This window comes from Convolutriloba macropyga, chromosome 1 (genome assembly GCF_964194025.1).
Source record: "Convolutriloba macropyga chromosome 1, txConMacr16.3, whole genome shotgun sequence".
NCBI classification, from domain to species: domain Eukaryota; kingdom Metazoa; phylum Xenacoelomorpha; order Acoela; family Convolutidae; genus Convolutriloba; species Convolutriloba macropyga.
The window spans coordinates 68264356-68285781 of record NC_134468.1 but is presented as its reverse complement, the minus strand read 5'-3'; the positions used below and the strand labels follow the sequence as shown (position 1 = coordinate 68285781).

Here is a 21426-nt window from a genome sequence, read left to right as displayed (position 1 = left end):
GCAATATTTTGGAAGAATCGGGACTTGTCTTTACTCAGTTAGACAGAGCAGTACAACACAATTATGAGAACAAATATGTTGAGAAGTTACCTAGTGTGTCTAAAAAACGATTGAGTAGAAAGAAGTTCAAGAGACATCTACTGCGCGCTGAACAAAGAAATGTAAGCACACAAACAATGGGATCTTCTTTTCTGGACAGAATTCAATCTCTTAAAAACTCAAAATATGAGGGTGAATTGATAAAAATTGTTGACTGTTTGTTAGACGGCCATGGCTTAATTGATAATTCTCTGTTATATCTTGAAATTAGAAAGTAATAAATTTGTAATTGCATCACAATTATTTACATAGTATCAGTTTTATGTTTGGTTTAAAAATCAAGAAAATTCAATTTCTCTTTTTTTACAATCTTTTTCTTAAATGTTTAAATTGATACCTCTAATCTGTTAAATGTCAAGTTTTGTAACAAATTATTCTTTTAAAAGTCGAGTTTTCTCACAAAAATTTTTGTTAACTGTTGGGTTTTGGAACAATTTATTTTAATAAAAGTCGAGTTTTCTCAACGAAATTTTTGTTAAATGTCGAGTTTTCATTCAATCTTTTTGTTTGAATATCAAAAAACAGTTTCCAATTGGATACAATAAAGCGCAAATTTTTTCCTGATTTTCACCAGTTTACGGTATAATTTAACGCAAAAAAGGAAGAGATTTTTAATTTGTAAAATGACAAGTTTTCTTTTTCTATAACAACTTAAAAATCGAGTTTTCATACAGGTTTTTTTCTTAGAAATCAAATTTCTGCTCAGTTTTTTTTCTTAAATATCAAATTTTTGATCAAAAACTTTTGTTAAATGTCGAGTTTTGATAATGCTATTTCCGTTAAATATCAAGTTTTGTAACGAAGTTTCAAAATTCAAAATTTTGTTTGATTATATCCTTGTGAACTGGTTTAAAAAAGAAAGCTGACATGAGAAAAATTATATTATAAAGACTGTTTAAATACATCACCAGGAAAATGTATAAATCAACATACAACTTTTCCGTTAAGAACGATTACAAATGAAGCTGCAAAATTGTACCAACTCGAATCTATTCAAACAGAGTTCTCACAACATACTCTGGTAAGTTTTGAATCTCATTCCCAAAAGGTCTAGAACGTTCAAATATTACTGGAGGCTCAGTTGGTTGAACGCTGATTGAAGTTGTTGAATTTTCATCAGTCAGCAAAATTGGATTGTGCGCCGTTCCATCCTCTATGGAAGGTGTTGTCATTGATGGAGTAGTCGACATATCAGTAGAACCATAGTACTGTGCCGGATCAAAGTTCTGCTGTTCATTTGCTGTCCAAGTGCTAGTATCAACACTTAGCTCGCTCCCATCAAAGCTTGACACAGTTTGAAGCAAATTCCCTGACTCCTCCACTGAACTCAAAACTTGATTTACATCCGGGCTAGAGAACCAAGAGTTGGGAATTTGCCCTTCTTCCCAAGGGAAAGTATATTGAATGTTGCCAGCGACGTAGGTAGGTGGAAATTCTGTCCCAGCAACGTGGGGATAGTGGTGCCCACTAATAACAGCAACCTCGTGTCCCATCGCTTGAGTTCCAAGCTGATTCTCCGTAATTGGAACCTGACCCTGATGATAGGTGTCGAACTGTTGTCGCTGGTGTTCAATAATATGCCACACAGTGATGGGTAAAGTCATTACAGACTCATATAATCCGTTTGATAAGTCTTTAATACTTATCCGAGCAGTCTCCTCAGTGAAGGAAAATGAGTACAGAAGACTGTTGTTTTGCACAGTAAACTCCATTTTCAGATGAGTTGATAGAAGTGGATTTTTTAGAAACAAAAGCAGTTTGTAAATGAACGTATTGAAAACTGTCAAGTAGAGAGTAAGTTAGAAAACAACAAATTTCACTTTATAGTAGGACAAAAAGAATATCTAAGTTAGAAACAGATAAACGTTACAACTGAAGTAAGATCTGTAGATAAGAAGAATGTGAATGTAGGAACTCAATTGTATAAAGTTTTGAAGAATAGTTAGCAGGACGATGAGGAACAGAGGTGAAATTAATTTTGAGGAAATGAAAGAGAATGATGAAGTCTAACTTGGTCGCTCCTATTTATAGTGAATTCCGTCCAATAAGAACAAAGTAACCAAAGAAGGAAATATTTTGTAGAAAAACTGACGTTAGTAACCGAAACAGGAAATGGAAATCATTTAATGTATCCAAATATGGAAGAAGTTGTTATAAAATGATGCTCGTATACGAAGCAGGAACATCAATGCGTGAATAGAAACCAAATATGGTTTTGGAATAATACATGTATCACATGATACGACTACTTGTTTACTAAATAAGGATAGCTCATTGGGAACGAAGTGACATAATTTACCAAAAATGTTAAGCTCTGATAAATTTGTTCAACTTCGTTAAATTTTAAATCAATCTCGGAAAGTATTCCATTTTTGGAACAGAAATTTTGTATATATATATTTGGGAGCCGAATTCCAAATCGAATTTTTACTCCTTCAGAATTGTAATCTGTATAATAATGAAAAACAACGCGCTTTGTACAGATGAAGTGATTGCTATGGGGTCAGGAATTGGAATACAGTTCGCTTGTGCTAGATTTCTGTACTGTTCTAAAATTTCGGGAACAGAATTCAAAATAAATAAAATTTCGTACTTGTTAATGTGTAGCTCTGACGATAAATCAAATGATTGTTTCGTTATATAATCATCATATTTGAATTTTTTAATGGAAATTGTTGCATATTCGAATCCTTTACTAAATCGGATTATTCTGTCATTCTGAACGCAAATGTCCAAGAAATTGTAGAAAAAATAGGAATCAACATCAATCTCGTCAACTTTGTAAATATCGGCAATTCCTTCTTTCCTCTTATATATTTTTTCCAACAACTGTAAATGATTTTTGATTAACATTTTTCGCAAATGAGCAAAATTTCACGCAATACTCTGTTTATGTAAAAGAAAATTAAAATTAAGAAACAATTACACAAAATAAAATTGTTAATCTTCAGAATAATTTCTTTAACACGGGATTTCGATTGGTTGAGAGGTTCCAAGACAATAACGTTAAGTTGTAAAGTAAATATTTGTTCGTGAAGTATGGATGAAAATTTGTTTTCGACATCTTTAACATTGTTGTAAAAGCACATTCATGTGCTAATTTCAATTTTCAATAGGACTAGATTTGTTTGCAAGCACCGAATTCTGTCAATTGCGGATAGACACAAATTTGAATCACAGAGTTTGTTAAGATTGGAACAATTTGTTTGAATTTGTTGTGAGTCTGTTTTTGGATTATGGCTGGATGAAATATGAAAACTTATATAAAATGTAAAAGAAATGATTAAGAAGATATATAAGAATGATTTGCTATTTTTGAGTTTACTCCAAGGAATGAATTCACATATTTAAAAAGAGTGTTCTTAATTATTAAAGGTATTTGTAAATGGAAGAATCTGATTGGTTTATTCATTATGTTCTAGAATGTTCGGTTATGACAACAAGCTTCTTAAAATGGAAATGATAAATTTCCATATATGGAGTGATGCGTCATAGCTGCGTTCCCTAAATGTACAAAAATAATTTCTTTCATTCTCACTTTGTTATTGTCACAATTAGTTGCTCGTCACAATACCCGAATTTGTTTCATCTTGTACCAAAACAATGCCTTCTCTCGATAGAAATCTCCCAGTGAAATGCATAAAGTGCAACAAAATGGTGGTGAAGAAGAATATGGCAAGACACAAGCAGTCTTGTGATAGTGGGACTCTATTTTGTCCCAAATGTCCACATTTCAGTACAAAGAAGAAAGAAGACATGAATTACCACATTGCTAAGCATCACGCTCCTAAGGATACAAAGCTAAGCACTATGTGTACTGTATGCTTGGAGGAGTTTCCGAGTTTCTATTCTCTTCAACAACACAAGAGGAGAAAGCATGGAACTTCAACAAAAGTTGGAACAAAATCGAGTGAAAAGCTTAAAGAAGTTCTAGAATCAGAGGAGCTGGAAAAGGACAACGAGCAGCTACAACAAGAACTTAGTGCTTGCCAGCACTTTTTTGACGATACTGAGATGGAAAATGGAAGACATCAATTGTTCAACTTCAAGCTGTCCAAGCTCGATCCTCATGAAATTAATAAAAAGTTGAAAGAAGTATTCGAAAAACTCAACTGTGCAGCCAAAGTCAACTTAGCTCTAGGATTTATATTAAGAAATGTGGATACGGACGAGTATCGATACTTCTACGCTCACGAGAACAACACTTTCTTCGAGAAATCTCATCTACTCTGTTCCAAAGGAGACTTAGTCTCTCTTCAGGACAGGATTGAAAAGATGGATTTAGTGGAGACGTGTGCTCAGGAGCGGGAGAATACAAAATGGCGATTTGCTCTGACTACAAATGTAACAATATTTTGCGCTCTCCTAAAATCCATTCCAATGGGATGTATCGATGCTGTTCTTCCTGAACAGTTACTCAGACGACCAGATGTGAATTGTCTCGTATCGAATGGCTATGGTGAGACTTACAAAGATTATCTTTGCTTATTCCGAGCTATAGCTGTTCATTTATATGGATCATCGGAGCTTGAGATCAATGCAAAAAATTTGTTTAGTGCATTCCTCCACGAATCTGGACAAGACGCAATCAATTTCAGAGGGGTATCGATCGATCATCTTGTATTTGTTGAAAATGCGATAAAGCACAACATATTTATTTACGATATTGACATTGTAGATGGAGATTTTGTTGGTGAACTTGCGAGGCGAAGTATTGAAATGTATGAGAAAAATATTAATTTATTACGTTACAACAACCACATATGCTATGTAGATGATATCAACACATTCTTTAAACGATTCCGTTGTCCCAGTTGCGATACGTTCATTCAGAAAGCGGGAAATTTCAACCGCCATGTTAAAACGTGTAAAGATAGAGTACAGCATATTTACCCAAAGAGTGTGTATACATTGCGCGAGACCTTATTTGATAAGCTTGACGGATTTGGAATTTCCTACAACGAAGATCAAAAATTGTTCAAGAACTTGGCTATTTTTGACTTTGAATCGATATGTGTACCCTCCGACCAATTAAAAGATACAAACACAACCACTTGGATTGGAAAGCATGAACCAATCTCTGTCTCTATTTCCTCCAATTTATTTGATGAACCTGTCTTCCTATGTGATAAAGATCCGAAAGCTCTCATTATATCTTTTGTTGAAGCTATTGAAGACTTAGCAAACAAAAGTAAAACTGAAATGTGGACAAAGTTTTCCTCTATTGAAGCAGTAATCAGAGCACGAGTTAACGCAATTGGCGAAAATTTAATTAAAAGAAAGGATCAAAACGCTTCAACATTTGAGTGTGAAGATGAACGTACCGAAGAAGATGATGAAGCTGATATGTCTACGCAATTTCTCCAAATGCAGAAAAACCAGCTTTTGGACTTACAGCAGCACTTTGAGCGTTATGTGAACACTTTACCTGTGTTCGGATTCAATAGTGGAAAATATGATTTAAATCTCATTAAGTCCTATCTCCTACCCTATCTTATTCATGAGCGCGACATTTTACCTACTGTTATTAAAAAAGCAAATCACTTTGTTTCTCTTAAGTTTGGTGATGTACAATTTCTCGATATCCTCAACTTTCTCGGTGGAGCTACATCACTTGATTCTTTCCTTAAAGCATACAAGACAAATGAGACCAAAGGATTCTTCCCCTATGAGTGGTTTGACTCTCCCGAAAAGCTCGATGCAACTTTTCTCCCTCCTTACGACCGTTTCTTTAGCAAACTGAGAAATTATAATCCACTGGAGAAGGAATTTACTGATTTCACTAAATTGCTTAACAGTGGATTTTCTCAACAAGAGTCATTAAAAAAGTTGAGGTTGAAAAATGTTCCTCCATCTGGAATTGACAATTACAATTACCTGAAAGTGGTCTGGGAGCAAGAAAAAATGGCTACATTCAGAGATTTTGTCAAGTGGTACAACAACAAGGATGTTGTTCCAACACTGGAGGCAATGCAAAAAATGATGGAGTTTTATCACAACAAGGGCATCGATATGTTAAAACTCGGATGTACACTTCCGAACTTGGCTAATATCTGTCTTCACAAGTCAACAAACCACAAGTTTTTTCCATTTGTTGAAGCTGACAAAGATTTACATGACAAAATACGTGAGGATATGACTGGTGGTCCATCTATTGTTTTTACTAGAAAAGCAGTAGTTGATCAGACCTTCATACGAAACTCTGAGAACCTTTGCAAGTCTATCGTAGGTATTGACGCTAGCCAACTCTATCCCTTTTCAATGTGTCAAGAAATGCCCACTGGACTTTACACTCGATGGGAATTTGATACAGATTCTCAAAAATTCAGGGCTCGAACAAACAGATGTCGAACATTTGAGAACATGGTTATGTCATATCTTCAATCACAACGTTCCGAATGTAAAATTGAGAGCTACTACACAACCGGAAAACAGAAGAAGATTGATTGTTTTAGCGTAGACGGATTTTGCACACATTGTAATACGGTGTTTGAAGCCATGGGTTGTTACTTTCATTTCTGTCCTTGTCAGGAAGCTAAAGCAAGTCTCTCGGAAGAGGAAACACAGAGAGGGATTAGAAAAAGAGAACATGATGAATTGAGAAGAGATTACTTAAAAAGTAAAGGATATAAGATTGTTGAAATCTGGGAGTGTAAATGGTGGGAAAGTGTTAAAGAAGAAGAAAATGTCAGAAATCACGTGAGAAAGAACTTTCCTTTCAAATTACCTTTGAAGCAAGAGTCTTTACTAGCTAAAATAAGAGATGGGGAGATGTTTGGATACGTACAATGTGATTTGGAAGTTCCCACAGGTTTGAAGTACAAGTTTTCGAATTTCCCGCCTATTTTTAAAAATTTCAACGTTAGTCGAGCTGATATTGGGGATTATATGAGAGATTACGCTGTCGAAAACAACTTACTGAAGCAACCTCAGCGAATGCTAATTTCAAGTTTCAATCTGGAAAATGGAACAATTATTACTCCCCTACTAAATTTCTACATCAGCCTCGGTCTGAAATGTACAAGAATTTATAGATTTGTACAGTACACGCCGCGCAAATGTTTCAACACCTTTGTACAGTCAGTGGTAGACGCTAGAAGAGGTGGAGATGAAAATCCTGATTCCAGCGTTGTTGCTGAGACTATGAAATTATTGGGTAATAGCTCTTACGGTTATCAGATTATGGACAGAAGCAAACATACAGAAACCAAATATTTGAACGATGAGAAGACGCATAAAGCAATCAATGGGAAAATGTTTAAGCGGTTGAACAATGTCTCAAAAGAGCTTTACGAAGTTGAGCTAGCAAAATCAAAAATTGAACACCGCGAACCTATAATAGTTGGATTCTTCATACTTCAGTACGCTAAATTACGTATGTTGGAGCTCTACTATAACTTCTTTGACAGATTTTGCGACGTGGATAAATTCGAGGAGTTAGAGATGGATACAGATTCCCTCTATTTAGCCTTAGCTCATGAGAATTTGTATGATTGTATTCGACCTGCTAAAAAACAAGAATGGGAAGCATTGAGAAAGCAGGACTGTAACGACTCTTTCCAAGCAGATGCTATTCAAAATTTCTTCCCTAGAACATGTTGTTCTAAGCATAAGAAGCATGATAAACGGGAACCAGGACTTTTCAAGGAAGAATTCAGATGTACGGAAATGATTTGTCTTTGTAGCAAAACTTATTGTTGCTACGATGCACAGTCTGACAAATACAAGTTCAGCAGTAAAGGTCTCAATAAAAGAACACTAGAAGAGAATGGAGATGGACCGATGGAGAAATATCGACGTGTGATGGATGAAATTATCAATCTTACTTCAACAAATAGAGGGTTCAGAACAATAAACCATTGTGTTGCTACGTATGAGCAGACAAAGAAGGGACTGTCCTATTTCTACCCTAAGCGCATTGTTCAGTCTGACGGTATTCATACAGCACCACTCAACATATAACTTAAATGCTTTTACTATAGCACAATTCTTTAGTATTCTCTATTACATTTATACTGTGTCTGTAATTTTATACAATTTTAATTCATTTTTTTCTATCATTGAATTTTTTCCAATTAATGAGCGCGCAAAAGACATTTGTTACACAATTGATTCAAACAATTAGGGGAACAATCTTTGCAATTGACCTAAAATTTAAAAATAAAAATTCAACATGTCACATAATTACCCCTCAGATAACTAGGGTAATTGAAAACCCCCACCAATTAATTTCACAATTTAATAACATAAAATTTGTAAACAAAATTCAACCTGTCACATAATTACACCTCACATAATTACAGCAATTAATTACCCACGCCAATTCTATTGTTCTCAAGTAAACACTTAATAACTACACAAATATTGATATTTTCCCCTCAAAATTTCAGCCAATCAGGAGCGTCTCCGAACCTACCCCCCACATTTGCACCGACTATACTACTAGAAAATGTACATGCACAAATACATACACAAAACCCATACCCTATCTTAATACATGGCGGCACCTAATCAATACATGTCCGCGGCTATTACTAATCTTAATACATGTCGGCGGCTATTACTAATCTTAATACATGTCGGCGGCTATTACTAATCTTAATACATGTCGGCGGCTATTACTAATCTCAATACATGTCGGCGGCTATTACTAATCTTAATACATGTCGGCGCATAATCTTAATACATGTCGCCGGCTATAACTAATCTTAATACATGGCGGCTATACCCAATCTTGATACATTAACGCCGCTATACCTAATCTTAATACATGCTAATTCATTCCCTATCTTAATACGTTACGGAGGACCCAAATCCCGAAAAATACGCTATACCCTATCTTAATACATGGGGGACCTCACCCCCCCCCCCGGGGAGTGTAGCTCACTATATTACTACTAATAACTTCCAAATAGCTAACAGCCACGAGACCAAATTCAATGAAAAATTCACCTTCGAAAGCCCACTGGGCTACTGCATAATCCAGGAGAATAGGCCCAAAGAAAGAAGCAAAGGTTGAGTGGTAGCTTTTATCATTAGGGCCACAATTCTGTTTCAGGAAATCAAACTTCAAGACTTCTGACGAACACCTAGGAGTTCAAGCCATAAAACTCACTGCATGTGGTAATATCATCAGGCTAGTAAGCACCCACATAGCACCTTATTCTGGCTGTGATGCAGGATACAAGATATCAATCATTAAACTACTTGAGTTAGATGACTGTATTATTGTCGGTGTTTTCATTGCTCATAGCCCTCCATGGCACTCAAAACTACCGCAATGCACCAGAAGAAACTTTGTTGCAAGCGAAATAGACCCTCTCTAATGATGTAAGACTAAGAAAGGCCAGCAAATGAGTAAATGATTCTTGTACCAGCTCCCCGGACTTTGTCTCTTTTTAGATAGCTTTACTGCTCTAAAAATTTACAACCACTCTAGTTTTTCCTTGTGGGATATGCCTGCCAGCCGCTGCATGGATGGCTTTCCATAAGGTCTTTTCTGCACAGTAAGCATTGTTGACCTTTGTTGTTTCTTGAGTTTTAGTTCAATATCGTCTTTAAGACTTGCCCAGCCAGCTTTGCGCAAGTTGATGAAAGTTCTTTGCGGTGTTATGTGTGTGTGATGATGTCACAGGTGACGTATGGAACTATTGGTGATTGAGATTAATGCGTACTCCGTGCGCCAGCAGCAGTCGATGTTCATTGCTGTTTTTGAGCTGGCAACGCTGATGTCCTGGGAGCTTATGTTAGGGAGCTTTTGTAAAAGCTCCCCGGACATCAGTGTCGCCAGTCCAAGCCTAGCCATGAACATCGACTGGCGCTAGCCTACGGAGTACGCAATAGGTTGAATTATCAATAGTTCTATCCATCACCTCATCCCACACACAACACCTTAAAGAACTTTCATCAACTTTCGCAAAGCTGACTGGGCAATTCTTAAAGACGATATTGAACTGAAACTCAAGAAGCAGTAAAGGCGAACAAAGGTTTACCATGCGGAAAAGACCTTAAGGAAAGCCATCAATGCAGCGGCTGGGAGGCATATCCCACAAGGAAAATTAGAACAGTGGTTGTCAATTTTCCCAAGGAAGCAGTAAAGCTTTCTGAGAAGAGAGATGAAATTCGTAAAAAATACAGGGGACCTCAAAATAACGCAACTAAACCATGAAATAAACAAACTCGTTCAAAGTCAAAAGCGCAAAAAAAAGGATCGAGTTGGTACAAACACATACTGGAATAAATCCTCCTCCTCGTCGTCGTCATCATCAATGACTTTCACCCTGGGTATGAGGGCACGCTCCTTGCCGCTCCGTCACAGCATGTGCGTTGGTGTCTGGCTAGATTTGTCGCTGACACTGGTTTGCTGCGGACTGGGCACTGAACGTACTTGCATACGTATTCCCTGGCATGGCTCGTATCTGGTGTTGGATTGCGTTTCTGATTTTGTCGTACAAAATTTCTTCGATATCCATCATTGACATCCCATTCATTTTTGGGTCCTCTTGTTGTTTTTCCCCATGGCAAGTCTTCTCAAGGTTGAGCTTTGTGTTCCCGGTCTCGGACTCTTTATTGCATTTTAAGCATGCAAACATTAATTCTGCATGCTAAAACTTTAACTTTTATTCTAAGCATTTTGCAGTCCGAAGACTTAAATTGCTGTCTGCACTAACTTTTCAGAGATTCCATCCCATTTCGTTGTCTTCCGAATTTTGTTCTCACTGATCAGAACTGATGTGAGTTTTCGAAACTCTCTCTATTTTGCGGTATTCGAAGTGCTTCCCATTTGATATTAGCGATGGTTCTCTTGAATGATCTCTGACCTATAGGCAGTTCACAGAGGTTTTGGTTATCAGGCCTTCTACATCTGTGCGGTAAGCTTCTATGGCTTCCTCCGCATGGATGCCTACTGGCTGGTCAGAGAGGAGCGTTATTTTCCACTTTCTCCTTGTGACGTGGTCCTCAATCCTCTTGAGTCTAACTCGATTGTTCTCTCGAAGGGTAATGCCTTATACCTCTCCGCTCTTCTTCCACTCGTGTTAGGTACGGGGTTCGGGTGTACTGTTTGCAACTGTTTCTCCGCCAGCTGTGCCCTGTGCATCGACCTGCCATAACGGGTTCGGAATTGCCCTCGCCAATGTGGCTGTTGAAAAGGTTCTCAGGGTTGCTAGCCCGTCGCCACTTCGTTAGCCTCTGGGAGGTTGAATTAGTATCTCTTGCGGGGTTCCCAATGTTTGGCGCACAAGACATGCTCTGCGGTGACCACTAGTGCCACGTCGGAGGTCATACACTTGGCGAGCTGTCGTCTTCTAGGCATTCGCCTCCTGCGTGGTGGCACACCCTCTCTCCCTTCCCTGACAGCCTCGCACGTGTCGAGTCACATTCGTTGCTGATTGGGGTACTTCGCAGTATACACACGGGACGTACTTCGCTTTGTATACTCGGGCCTTTCTCTTCTCGATTCCTCCGGTGGGGTTTTTGGATAAGCAGCTTTTCTCTTGGTTGCGAAGTGCCTTTTCCGTTTTCAACTTTCTCCCCCATCTCCTGCATTCAAACTCGGTATTCGTGGTACCATGCATTCTCTTCTTGTGGATTTTAGTCCACCCACTGACAGGCAAAGCTTTCCGCAAACTTCGCACTCGAGTGAAACTATGGGAGGAGTCTGGTTTCTCTGGAGGGGAAGGTTGTCACTGTGGAAATGTGATCTTCTTTTCTCGTATTTTTGTAAATGTGTCATTCTTTCCTTGATCATCTTCTTCCATTTCTTTCTGTCTTGGGCTTGGTCTGCAGCTTCCTGCAGGTTGACTCCGGCTTCTTTCTATAGTCTCCGCCAATGGAGAAGAGTCTTCAGTTTTCTATCGCGGGTTTTCGGCAACTTTTTGTAGTTCTGTCAACCATCCCAGGACCGCTATCTTCAGTGGTCTCTGGCTATCCATTCGTAGCACGTGTCCTATTCCTTCCAGGGTTAGTTTCTCCACTTTCCACCTGATCAATTTGACATTTCGGATGTTTCGTATGTCCTGCATATTTTTTCCTTCATGTTCCATTTGGATTAGTGGAGATGACTTCTTTGTACTTCATTTGTGCCGCATATTTTCTTTGCCGCTCTTTCCAAAGTATGTGCTATTTCCTTTCACAAGTTTTTCTCTGAGAGCCCCTTAGTTAGCTCTTCTGTCCGGTGTTGGAATCTCTCTGTGTTCGCGGGAAAAGATAGCGCTTCCCAGTTGATTATCGGTTTCCGTGCTACCCTCTTCTTTCTAGCCTGTCTCCTGATTCGTAGCTTCATGATCACCGGCTTGTGGTCAGATAGGCTGAATTCTTCTACCGTTTCCATCTTCGCATATCGATGACGCTCTCCTTGATGCCTTATGAATCCGTCCAGTTCATACCGTTTGCCAAACGATTTGTTGAACCAAGTACCTCTCCTCCATATTTTATGGCAGGAGTTGACCATTTGGAGGTTCCTTGTCCTGCACCAGTCAACAAGGTCTTCTGCAGCTGTGGAGTCGGTGTGGAGACGGTATTTTCTGCATGTTTCACTCTGACTTCCCCTCTCGATATGAGCATTGTGATGTTCTCCAATAACAAGGCAGTTCTCTTCCGGGAACCTCGCAATCCATTTTCCAGGTTGTGCCTGTACTAGTCAACGCGCTCGGGACCGTTACTCCATAGCGGTTGGTAGACCGAGATCTGAGATTTTCCAGGTTTACAGCAGTAACTCGCTCCGCAAAACTCTTAGGTTGACCTTCTATTATCCACGACCTAAGAGCCTGACCCTCAAGACTATGCCTCTCTTCTGTGAATGGATCAGGACGATTTGGTCTTCGGGTTCCTCTAACCACAGATCTTGATCGTAGCTCGGTAACAAGAGATATTTCCTACTGTCTCTTTTGCATGAAGGCGAGCGCTCTCCGCAGCCTTTCTCGGTTTCTCTCGTTTACAGGAATGCCCTGGAGATTCCATGTTCTCATTCGTACTTCGGCGTTGAGGTGTGTGGTTCTTCGTTTTTTCTTGATCTCTCGATGTCGGGCCCGTCTCTGCTCTTTGAGCGCTTCGGTGGTTCTCCTGTTCTTTCCTCGACGTGTTTTCCCCTTGGCTTCCTCAATTGTCGACTGCAGGAGGCGCACAGGGTGGACGCGACCAGGATTTTTCCCCCGGGGTTTCCTGCCAGTACGAATCCGCTCAGGGTTAGAGCGGCGGGCACAATCATGTTCCCCTGATATGGCAGACTCTCTGAGCCGAGTGGTCTCCTGCACAGTGTGGACGCATGACAGATCTCTCTTCTGTTCACCCACAATCGGCTCCTGTCCGGGTGGTGACAGTTAGTCTGTTCTTCCTCTGAGATCAGCTCGGTTGTCGACTTCGGCTCCAATACTCGGCATTGGTTTCGTTAATTCCCTGCGGCGTGTCCTGTCGGCATCTGTACCAGGTTGTTACAGCGAGCTTCGGTGCACTCTTTGCATTCAAATGCATATGTTTCGGCTTTAGCTAATTGTTGGATATCTGAGTTCGTTAGTGTGCTTTATTTTTGATGGATCCATTCCCCCCACCAGGTGCATCTAATGCTGTTGCCTCCAACACGTTTCTTGCAGATGCCACATAAGGTGGGTCCGGGATTGCGTTCCACGTCTCCAGCCCTCAAAATTTGCTGACTCAGGTGGGCTGCTAGGTCCAAGTCAGCAGCGAAGAACCCTGATCCGCGCGAAGACTGTTCGGGCCTGGAGAGGCCCTTGCCATTGAATTTTTTTAGAGTAGTTCGGACTGGCTGGGTCGTCTCCACTCTGTTGACGTCCAGGGGTTGGGATTCTTCTCGTTTCCGATTCGAATGCTTCCATCTTCTGGTGTCCTGTGTGTTGTTCGCCGCACAGAGTTCCATCGTGCGTTCCCACTTGCACCGCTGGGAGGCCACACACTTGCAACTTACGAGCTGTCGTCGTCCTCCTCCTCCTCCTCCCCCTCCTCCTCCCCCTCCTCCTCCTCCTCCTCCTCCTCCTCCTCCTCCTCCTCCTCCTCCTCCTCCTCCTCCTCCTCCTCCTCCTCCTCCTCCTCCTCCTCCTCCTCCTCCTCCTCCTCCTCCTCCTCCTCCTCCTCCTCCTCCTCCTCCTCCTCCTCCTCCTCCTCCTCCTCCTCCTCCTCCTCCTCCTCCTCCTCCTCCTCCTCCTCCTCCTCCTCCTCCTCCTGCTCATCCTCCTCTTCTTCCTCCTTCTCCTCATTTATCGAATATATTTTGCTTCAGTTTTATTTCACGGATATTGCGTTTCTATGAGTGGAGGAGACTTTTTAATGCTCCAAATTGGTTTATTATACTGGCCTGTTCAGCTTTCAAAGTTTTTATTCGTAAATTTCACCAGTTTCCGCACAGCGCAGTCACACGCACACCTAGCTGTACCTAGCTTGCACGTAGACCGCTTAAGTGTTATCGGTCTTTTTGGCCTTCAATTTAACTGGTTTGACTCCTTCTTTTTTGTGGAAATATTTTTTGCATTAAAAGAGTTCAGAAAGTATTTGAGAGTTCTTTGGAAATCTTAACGGTAAATGGGCCCTCATTTTATTTGATTAGTCATACAATTGCAATATCTTAAGTAATAGGCCACGAAGTTAGTTTCTTTTTGAGACCTTAATGCATCATAAATCTTTGTCAAAATTTGCCTGTTCTACGTAGAGATGTTTTGTAGAAGTAGTCACTTGTTATCATGGATATCTTTTCAATTTGCGTGATGATGCAAAGCCTTTTTCTTAATTTGCGTAATGGTTCAAGGCATTGTTTACCACGTCTCTGTATTGTAAAAGCGAGTTGTTTAAAAACAAATGAATCGAGAGATGGTCAATTATAATTTATTGTTTTTATAACTATTGTGTTTGCTGCATAATTACTAAGCCATTATTATTAGAGAATAAGTGAAAGTGAAAACGCAAACATTTAAAATGAAGCTCATATGAATGCGAGATAATAACTCAATGCGAATGGTAGTTTTCTTACAGTAAAGTGCATTGGGCGGATCAGTTTTCCTGAAGATGATTAGAGTTTGTATCCCTAGACCGTTGATAAAAACTAGCTAGTATAGTCTTTAAGAGGGTAATCATTGCTGCTTCTAAAGAAGCAAAAAATTAAAATTTTCACCTATTTCAATGTTTTTTTTTTAAATTTTTTTGCAATACTCTCTCGGAAACGGCAGTTTTAATTGGAGACAAGAATAAGTTTTTTTTCTGATTATTTTTTTTTATCTCAATGTATTTTGAAAGGACATTTTTAAGACAAAATAGGTGGACATGTTCGTTTAAGTAGTTCGCCACAATTGCGAATGCTGATGAAATGCTTTTTAGGTCTTGCCGAGAAGATTTGAATTTTTTAAACTCAAACAATGGCTCTAGGAAGCATAGCTTGAACCCATTATATGAAAAACGTTGTTCGTAAAAAGTCGAATATCTTGAGAGCAGTCTATTTTTCGACAGAAAGCATTTTTTACCCAAAAGTTAGATTTCAGGAAAGGTGAGATAATAAGACAATGTTTGAACATCAGGGAAGTCACTATTGTCAAGAGTGATTTTTAGCAATGTCTGGAATTTTATATGATGTAAAAGGTAACTCGAGCTAAAATTTAATGAAACCCTGTCGGTTTTGACTGTTTTCCGATGCAAAAAAATTAGCTCTTATGTTATCGCCAGTTGCAAATAATAGCTGTCAACTCTAGATTCGCTGAATAATTAAAAAGAAACCAAATATGGTGCACCTTTTTAGAGCTTTTTCAGCGCGCATTTTTTCCTGCTGATTTGCAGAATTTCAGGAGCTCTATATGGTAAGGCGTTGTATCCATTGACATTTGGAACTGGTGGTCACAAGGGGTCTATTTATTAACATTAAATAATTTAATTTTTCAAGAAATGCAAAAAATATTTTTTTTTTCAAAAAAAACATCAACAACGAAGCAAAAAATCAACAGTTTACATGATCCTACTTGTTCTTGGTTCTCATGACTCAACACATGTAATATTTTCTGTTCAAATTTATCGATTCTTTTCGGTCGACAAAACCTCGAAAAAATAAAGGCCCTTTTTGTAATTGAAAGATTTTTTTAAATGTAAACCACCGTTTCCTTTCAAGCTCTGAGTTGCGCTTATTGGTTGAACGTGTGATGTTTTTTACTGAAAGGAACAAGAAATATTGTAGAAGAATTTTTTTTGTTTATAGATTGCGGAATAGTACGTTTCAAATAGATAGATTAACGGAGTTTCTTTTAGTCTGTTTATTTACTAATTTCGCAAAAATTTTGAAAAACAAACACACTGCCTGAAATCCACTTGCCATGGTCACCCTCGTGTTTTTATCAGTTTTTGAACAAGGCTTTTTTCAAAACGGCGAAGATTATGCACTGTTTCTGTACCTAGCTTTCTGTTTTAACTAAATGAGGATCTTCTGATAGATATGATCAGCTGTTTTGACGTGTGTCGTAATTGATACCAATTTTAAATAAAAAATTGTTTTTGTTTGAGTTTTGTTGATGTTCTTTTGTTAAGTAGATCGCAAAAAAGTTGCTTTTCGGTTCTGAAAATAATTGCAGCTGGATTTGGTTACTTAAAGCAGGATTTATTTTAATTTCTGTGATGATAAAATGTCGCGAATGATGTCTTTGTTTAGTTATCTCAAATGCAATTACAATATCTTATATCTAATCAAAATTATCTAGATAAAATACCAAAAGATTCACAGAATATATTACTTAAAATTTGAGCAACTTTGAGGGATAGAGCAGGATGAAAGACCACGAAAGTGCAAAAAAGTGGAATGTTTTAGCGATATTTTAAACTGAAAGAAACAAAGAATTTTTGCATGGATCAGTTTCAGTTTTTCAAGAGCCTTTTAATGGTAGCTTTTAATGCAATTACAATATCTGATATCTAATCAAAATTATCTAGATAAAATACCAAAAGATTCGCAGAATATATTACTTAAAATTTGAGCAACTTTGAGGGATAGAGCAGGATGAAAGACCACGAAAGTGCAAAAAAGTGGAATGTTTTAGCGATATTTTAAACTGAAAGAAATAAAGAATTTTTGCATGGATCAGTTTCAGTTTTTCAAGAGCCTTTTAATGGTAGCTGTGAATGGAACCCAAGTAGTAGTTATATGGTGAATAATTAGGTTATCTATCATAAATTAGTTTTTTAGGTACCTAAAACGCGTTTTTCAAACGTGAGATGGGGAGAAAAGTGAAAAATTTTCCAACTTTAATTCGCAATGTTTAATTGGTAATTCAAAATGAAAAAGTCTCTTCAACGATTGATTACTGATAGCACTATTGTAACTTTTCTCAAAAGATATCTTTCAGCCAGCAAAAAATTATGGATGGAATAAAGTTCCTAGCCCCCATTTCACGGAGAGTTGGAACAATAACCATTAGTTTATGAGGAAATCATGAAATTTTAGCATTACTATAGGCATGAAAATGTAGCAGTGACCTTTTCGTCCTATTTAAGGACCGCAAAAACATGTAGAGCGGAATCCATATTGGGTGACAAAGTTTTTAAAATAGTTTTGGTGCAGCTAAATAGTTTTGAAAACACTTTTGGTGACACTTTTTGCAATCTAATGGACGAGTGCCACCGCATTGGTATAGATATTAGCAACAAATAGAAAATTTTTGAAAACTTAATTCTACAGTGGTCAGTGTGTTAAATGTTGCCCCACATCAATGCTCAAGGCTATCAAAGCTTGTCAAAGCATTGTAAGTACTAAAAAGGTGCATTTTTTATTTTTGTTGGGTAGTTAAAAGGTTAGTTTTTTATTAACTGCAATGGTTTTGGCATATATAGAATTAAATGAAACGATTTTTTTGGTTTTTCAGCATATCCTGTATATTTGCTTTCCAAATTTGATTGCCATCGTTTGCTAGGCTAAAATATGCAAAAACTAATTTTTTGACTTTTTGCAATTTTCCGATTTGTTTTATCACATTTTTCGTTTCCTATCTACGTATCTGTGGTATTGTCATTCTATCTCTTCAATAATTGGTAGTTGCCGTCTCAGAGGGTTTTTTGAAACTTGCTCAAATCAACTCTTTAATTGCTCTCAAACGGAGTTTGTAGCAATTAGTTAAGTCCTGTCGGTCTTTTTTATGCAATTTTTTGCTTGGCCAATTTTGTCTGACTCGTTTGACTTTTCGTCCTCAAAAACGGGATGAACAGGTAGTGCCCATTGGGCATTAAGTTCTCTTAGTACCTTTCAGCTCACTAGTCTCAAAGTAAAAGCCTTTCAGCTCACTAGTCTCAAAATACGCGTTTCACAGAAACTGTGCATGGAGACTGTGTGAAGGGCGGTTCTTAGATGTTAATCCCCACACCTCCCACAACTTCCCCCGCTGTGCTCACCTTACACCCCTTCAATTAGATTAGCCTCACTAAACCGTAGCTAGCTACTGACAAAGCCAACTGCTCGCCGGTCGTTTTGTTCGCTCCGACGTTAGTCGGTTATGTTTTATATTTTAGAAACTGCTGTTAACTATTCCCTCTCTTGGTTATCAGAGATACCGATAGCTGGGCGATTAGCGAAATACTTCATGCTTAGTAGTTCCTCTTCAAGGCTGAAAGGTTTTTTCTGTATGTACTGTTTACTGCGGAAAAACCGACAAATTCTAAGCGTTACTAGGCGTTTGTTTGATGAGAATTTTGTGAGAGAGTGTAAACATATCCCATCGACCACTATTTGGTTTTATGTTGTGCTTTGTTTTCTGTCGAACATTTGTGGGCAGCTTGGAGTTGAAAAATTTTGCACGTGTCTTTTCTCATAAAAGTTTTCTTTTAATTTCCAAAAAATCTCCTTTTTCAAAATTACAAGAGTTTGTTTTTTTTTTTGTGGAGGCTTTCTTTTTAGGACCCAAAGAGGATCATTGGTGTGGCCTTTTTTATCTATATTTGGCAAGCATTTTGTGGTAATTTTCTTGTTTCTAACTGCTGTTGTTTTTTTGAGCGTTTCCTAAATCAATTTTAGGCAAACGTCCTTAATCTTCTGTATCCAAATGAGATTTAGTGGCGCGTTTTTTTTTTAAAAAAAATCACATCGGATTGATAATATCTATTTTTGGCTAATTGGTATATGTCAAATTTTCGAAGAATGACTATTTGTTGCAGATTTTTATAATTTTATTACGTTTTGCCGCATTTTGCACTTTTTTCCTGTAGTTTAATTATTCTTATCTCTATTTGTTCAATCTAAACTTGTTAAAGCTTTTCTTGACATGATCTGTTGTTAGGTGTTTAATTGCCGAAGATAAATTTGTGCCTAGATTGTTTTGCTTTGCAAATGTTCTCTGGTATTTTGAAAAATAATCTGCCGCAAGTTTCTGCTGTTTTCTGAATTGATAATAAAGTGCAAAAAACTGGATAAACTTTAAATTAAGATTGGAAAGTTTTTCATTTATTTTATAGGCTTAAGTATTTTGTGTGCACTGGTTATTTTCATGTTGTTTTTTTATTTGGAATTTTTAGCTTTGAGTTGGACAGATTTTTAGATATCTTGTGGACAGACTATCGCGTCATTTTAGGCATCTTGTTGACAAAATCTCCCGTCATTAAATGTCCTTGCAATCGCAAAAAATAGAATTTTTTATTCAAAATTTTGACATTTTTGTAGACTACTGCAAGACATATGAATGGAAAAGATATATTTGAAAAAATAATATATTGAAAATCAAAGATGTTTTTCAGATACTTATTTCCCTGAAGTTCCTCCATTTTCTCGAAGTGTTTAAGTATTGATTGCAGTAATGTCCATTTTATATGCTAAAATTGATCCGATGATTTTAGATTACAAATTGATTAGTTACGGACCCTTGGTTAAAGTTACCAATGTCAGTTAGTCTGGCCAGCTTCCTACTTCGATTCGTTTTTTCTTTTTTGACTTCTGATTTTTGACTTCTTTTTACTGATTTTTCTAGTTTTTCTGATTTGTTTTTAAAGTCCATTGCTAGTAATTTCAAGGTCTCAATTTTTGTTCGGTCAATGGGATTTTTATGAATTGTAGTTCATACTTTTTCTATTGTCTTTTTTTTCTCCTGCTGTATTTTCTCCTCATACTCCTGCTGTCTTTTTTTTATTGTTTGATTTTCTATTGTTGTTCAATTTGATAGATATTAAGATGCCGAGTTTCCAAGAAAGTTTTAAAAAGTTTTTTCTGTTGTTGTTTTTTATTTGCTAAAAGATTATAACTGTAAAAGAGGTTTGTATCTTTACATTTTTGCTGGGGCTATTTTGACTTTCGAATTAAGTAGACGGTCAGGGACATCGAACAGTTTCTGGTTGGTTTTCAAAATACATAATTTTAGCATATTTAAATCATTTTTCCCCGGCTTTCTTAATTTTTAATTAAAAAGTTGCGGTTTCTCTCGATACTTTTTGTTGGTTTTTTTGTTCCTCTTTGGTCAATTTGTTGATTTGCATGAATTTTTGAATATGATAGTTTTGATTGTTTTTTTCTCTCCAAGAACTCGTTTTTTGTCTGAAAAGCTTTTAAAATTGCTTCTTTTAGGAGCTAGAGAGAAGTATGAGCTTGAACCAGTCCGCAAATGCGCCTGTTTGCGACGCATGGAAGAGGAAGTTCACCTCTGTTGATACTGGAATTACCGATTCTGACTTCTTGAAGAAATTGGATCGCATGAAGAATCCACGCGGCAAGTCGGCTAATGTAGTTTCAGAACATCTATCATCGGCTGGATCTAGTTCTGCAGACATCGTTCTCAGATCAAACTCACCATCGAATAACGACACCAAAGGTGGACTTAGCATTCCCAGTGACTGGATTGATTCCTCTAACGAGAACAGTGACAATATTTTCTCAACCACTACTTACGAAACAAAGCGACTCTTGTTCAGGAAGTTTTGTAAAGAGGGATTTAAGGAAGCGGTGAGAAATGGAACTGTCCATTCGACGGATTCCAAAGGAGTCTTCATGGACGAGATCGGAATGGAACTGTCATATGATGGTCCTTTCTGGCCGAGTGGTTACGGACCCTTGGTTAAAACTCCCAATCATATCATTGATGTGCCAAAATACGCAGAGCTGCTTTCTTTCGCTTTGGGTGAGTTATGATAAATTCTTGTGAAAAGAAAGAACTTTTATAAGTTTATGGTTTTTAAATGATAGCCTCCAAAAGGTCAACATTTAAAATGTCAGCTATACTTAAGTTCACCCTTAAGTACAGCTAATTTGTATATTTTTCATTGGAGAAATTAATTCTTTCTTTACCCACGTCAAGAGGTGGCCTATACTTAAAAAACTGAATATTATAATTATAACAACGAGAGGAATTTTATTGTTCAAGGAAGGCACTGCATCTT

At 37.8% G+C, this 21426-nt stretch overlaps 1 protein-coding gene across 1 annotated transcript in view; it reads left to right on the top strand.

Moving 5' to 3' along the window:
* Positions 1-21426, top strand: part of LOC142347891 (uncharacterized) — a 218330-nt gene that overhangs the window by 14321 nt on the left and 182583 nt on the right. Inside the window, exon 2 of the mRNA XM_075399081.1 lies at positions 20618-21167. Within this exon, the coding sequence (XP_075255196.1) occupies positions 20618-21167 (550 nt within the window). The remainder of the gene's footprint in view (positions 1-20617; positions 21168-21426) is intronic.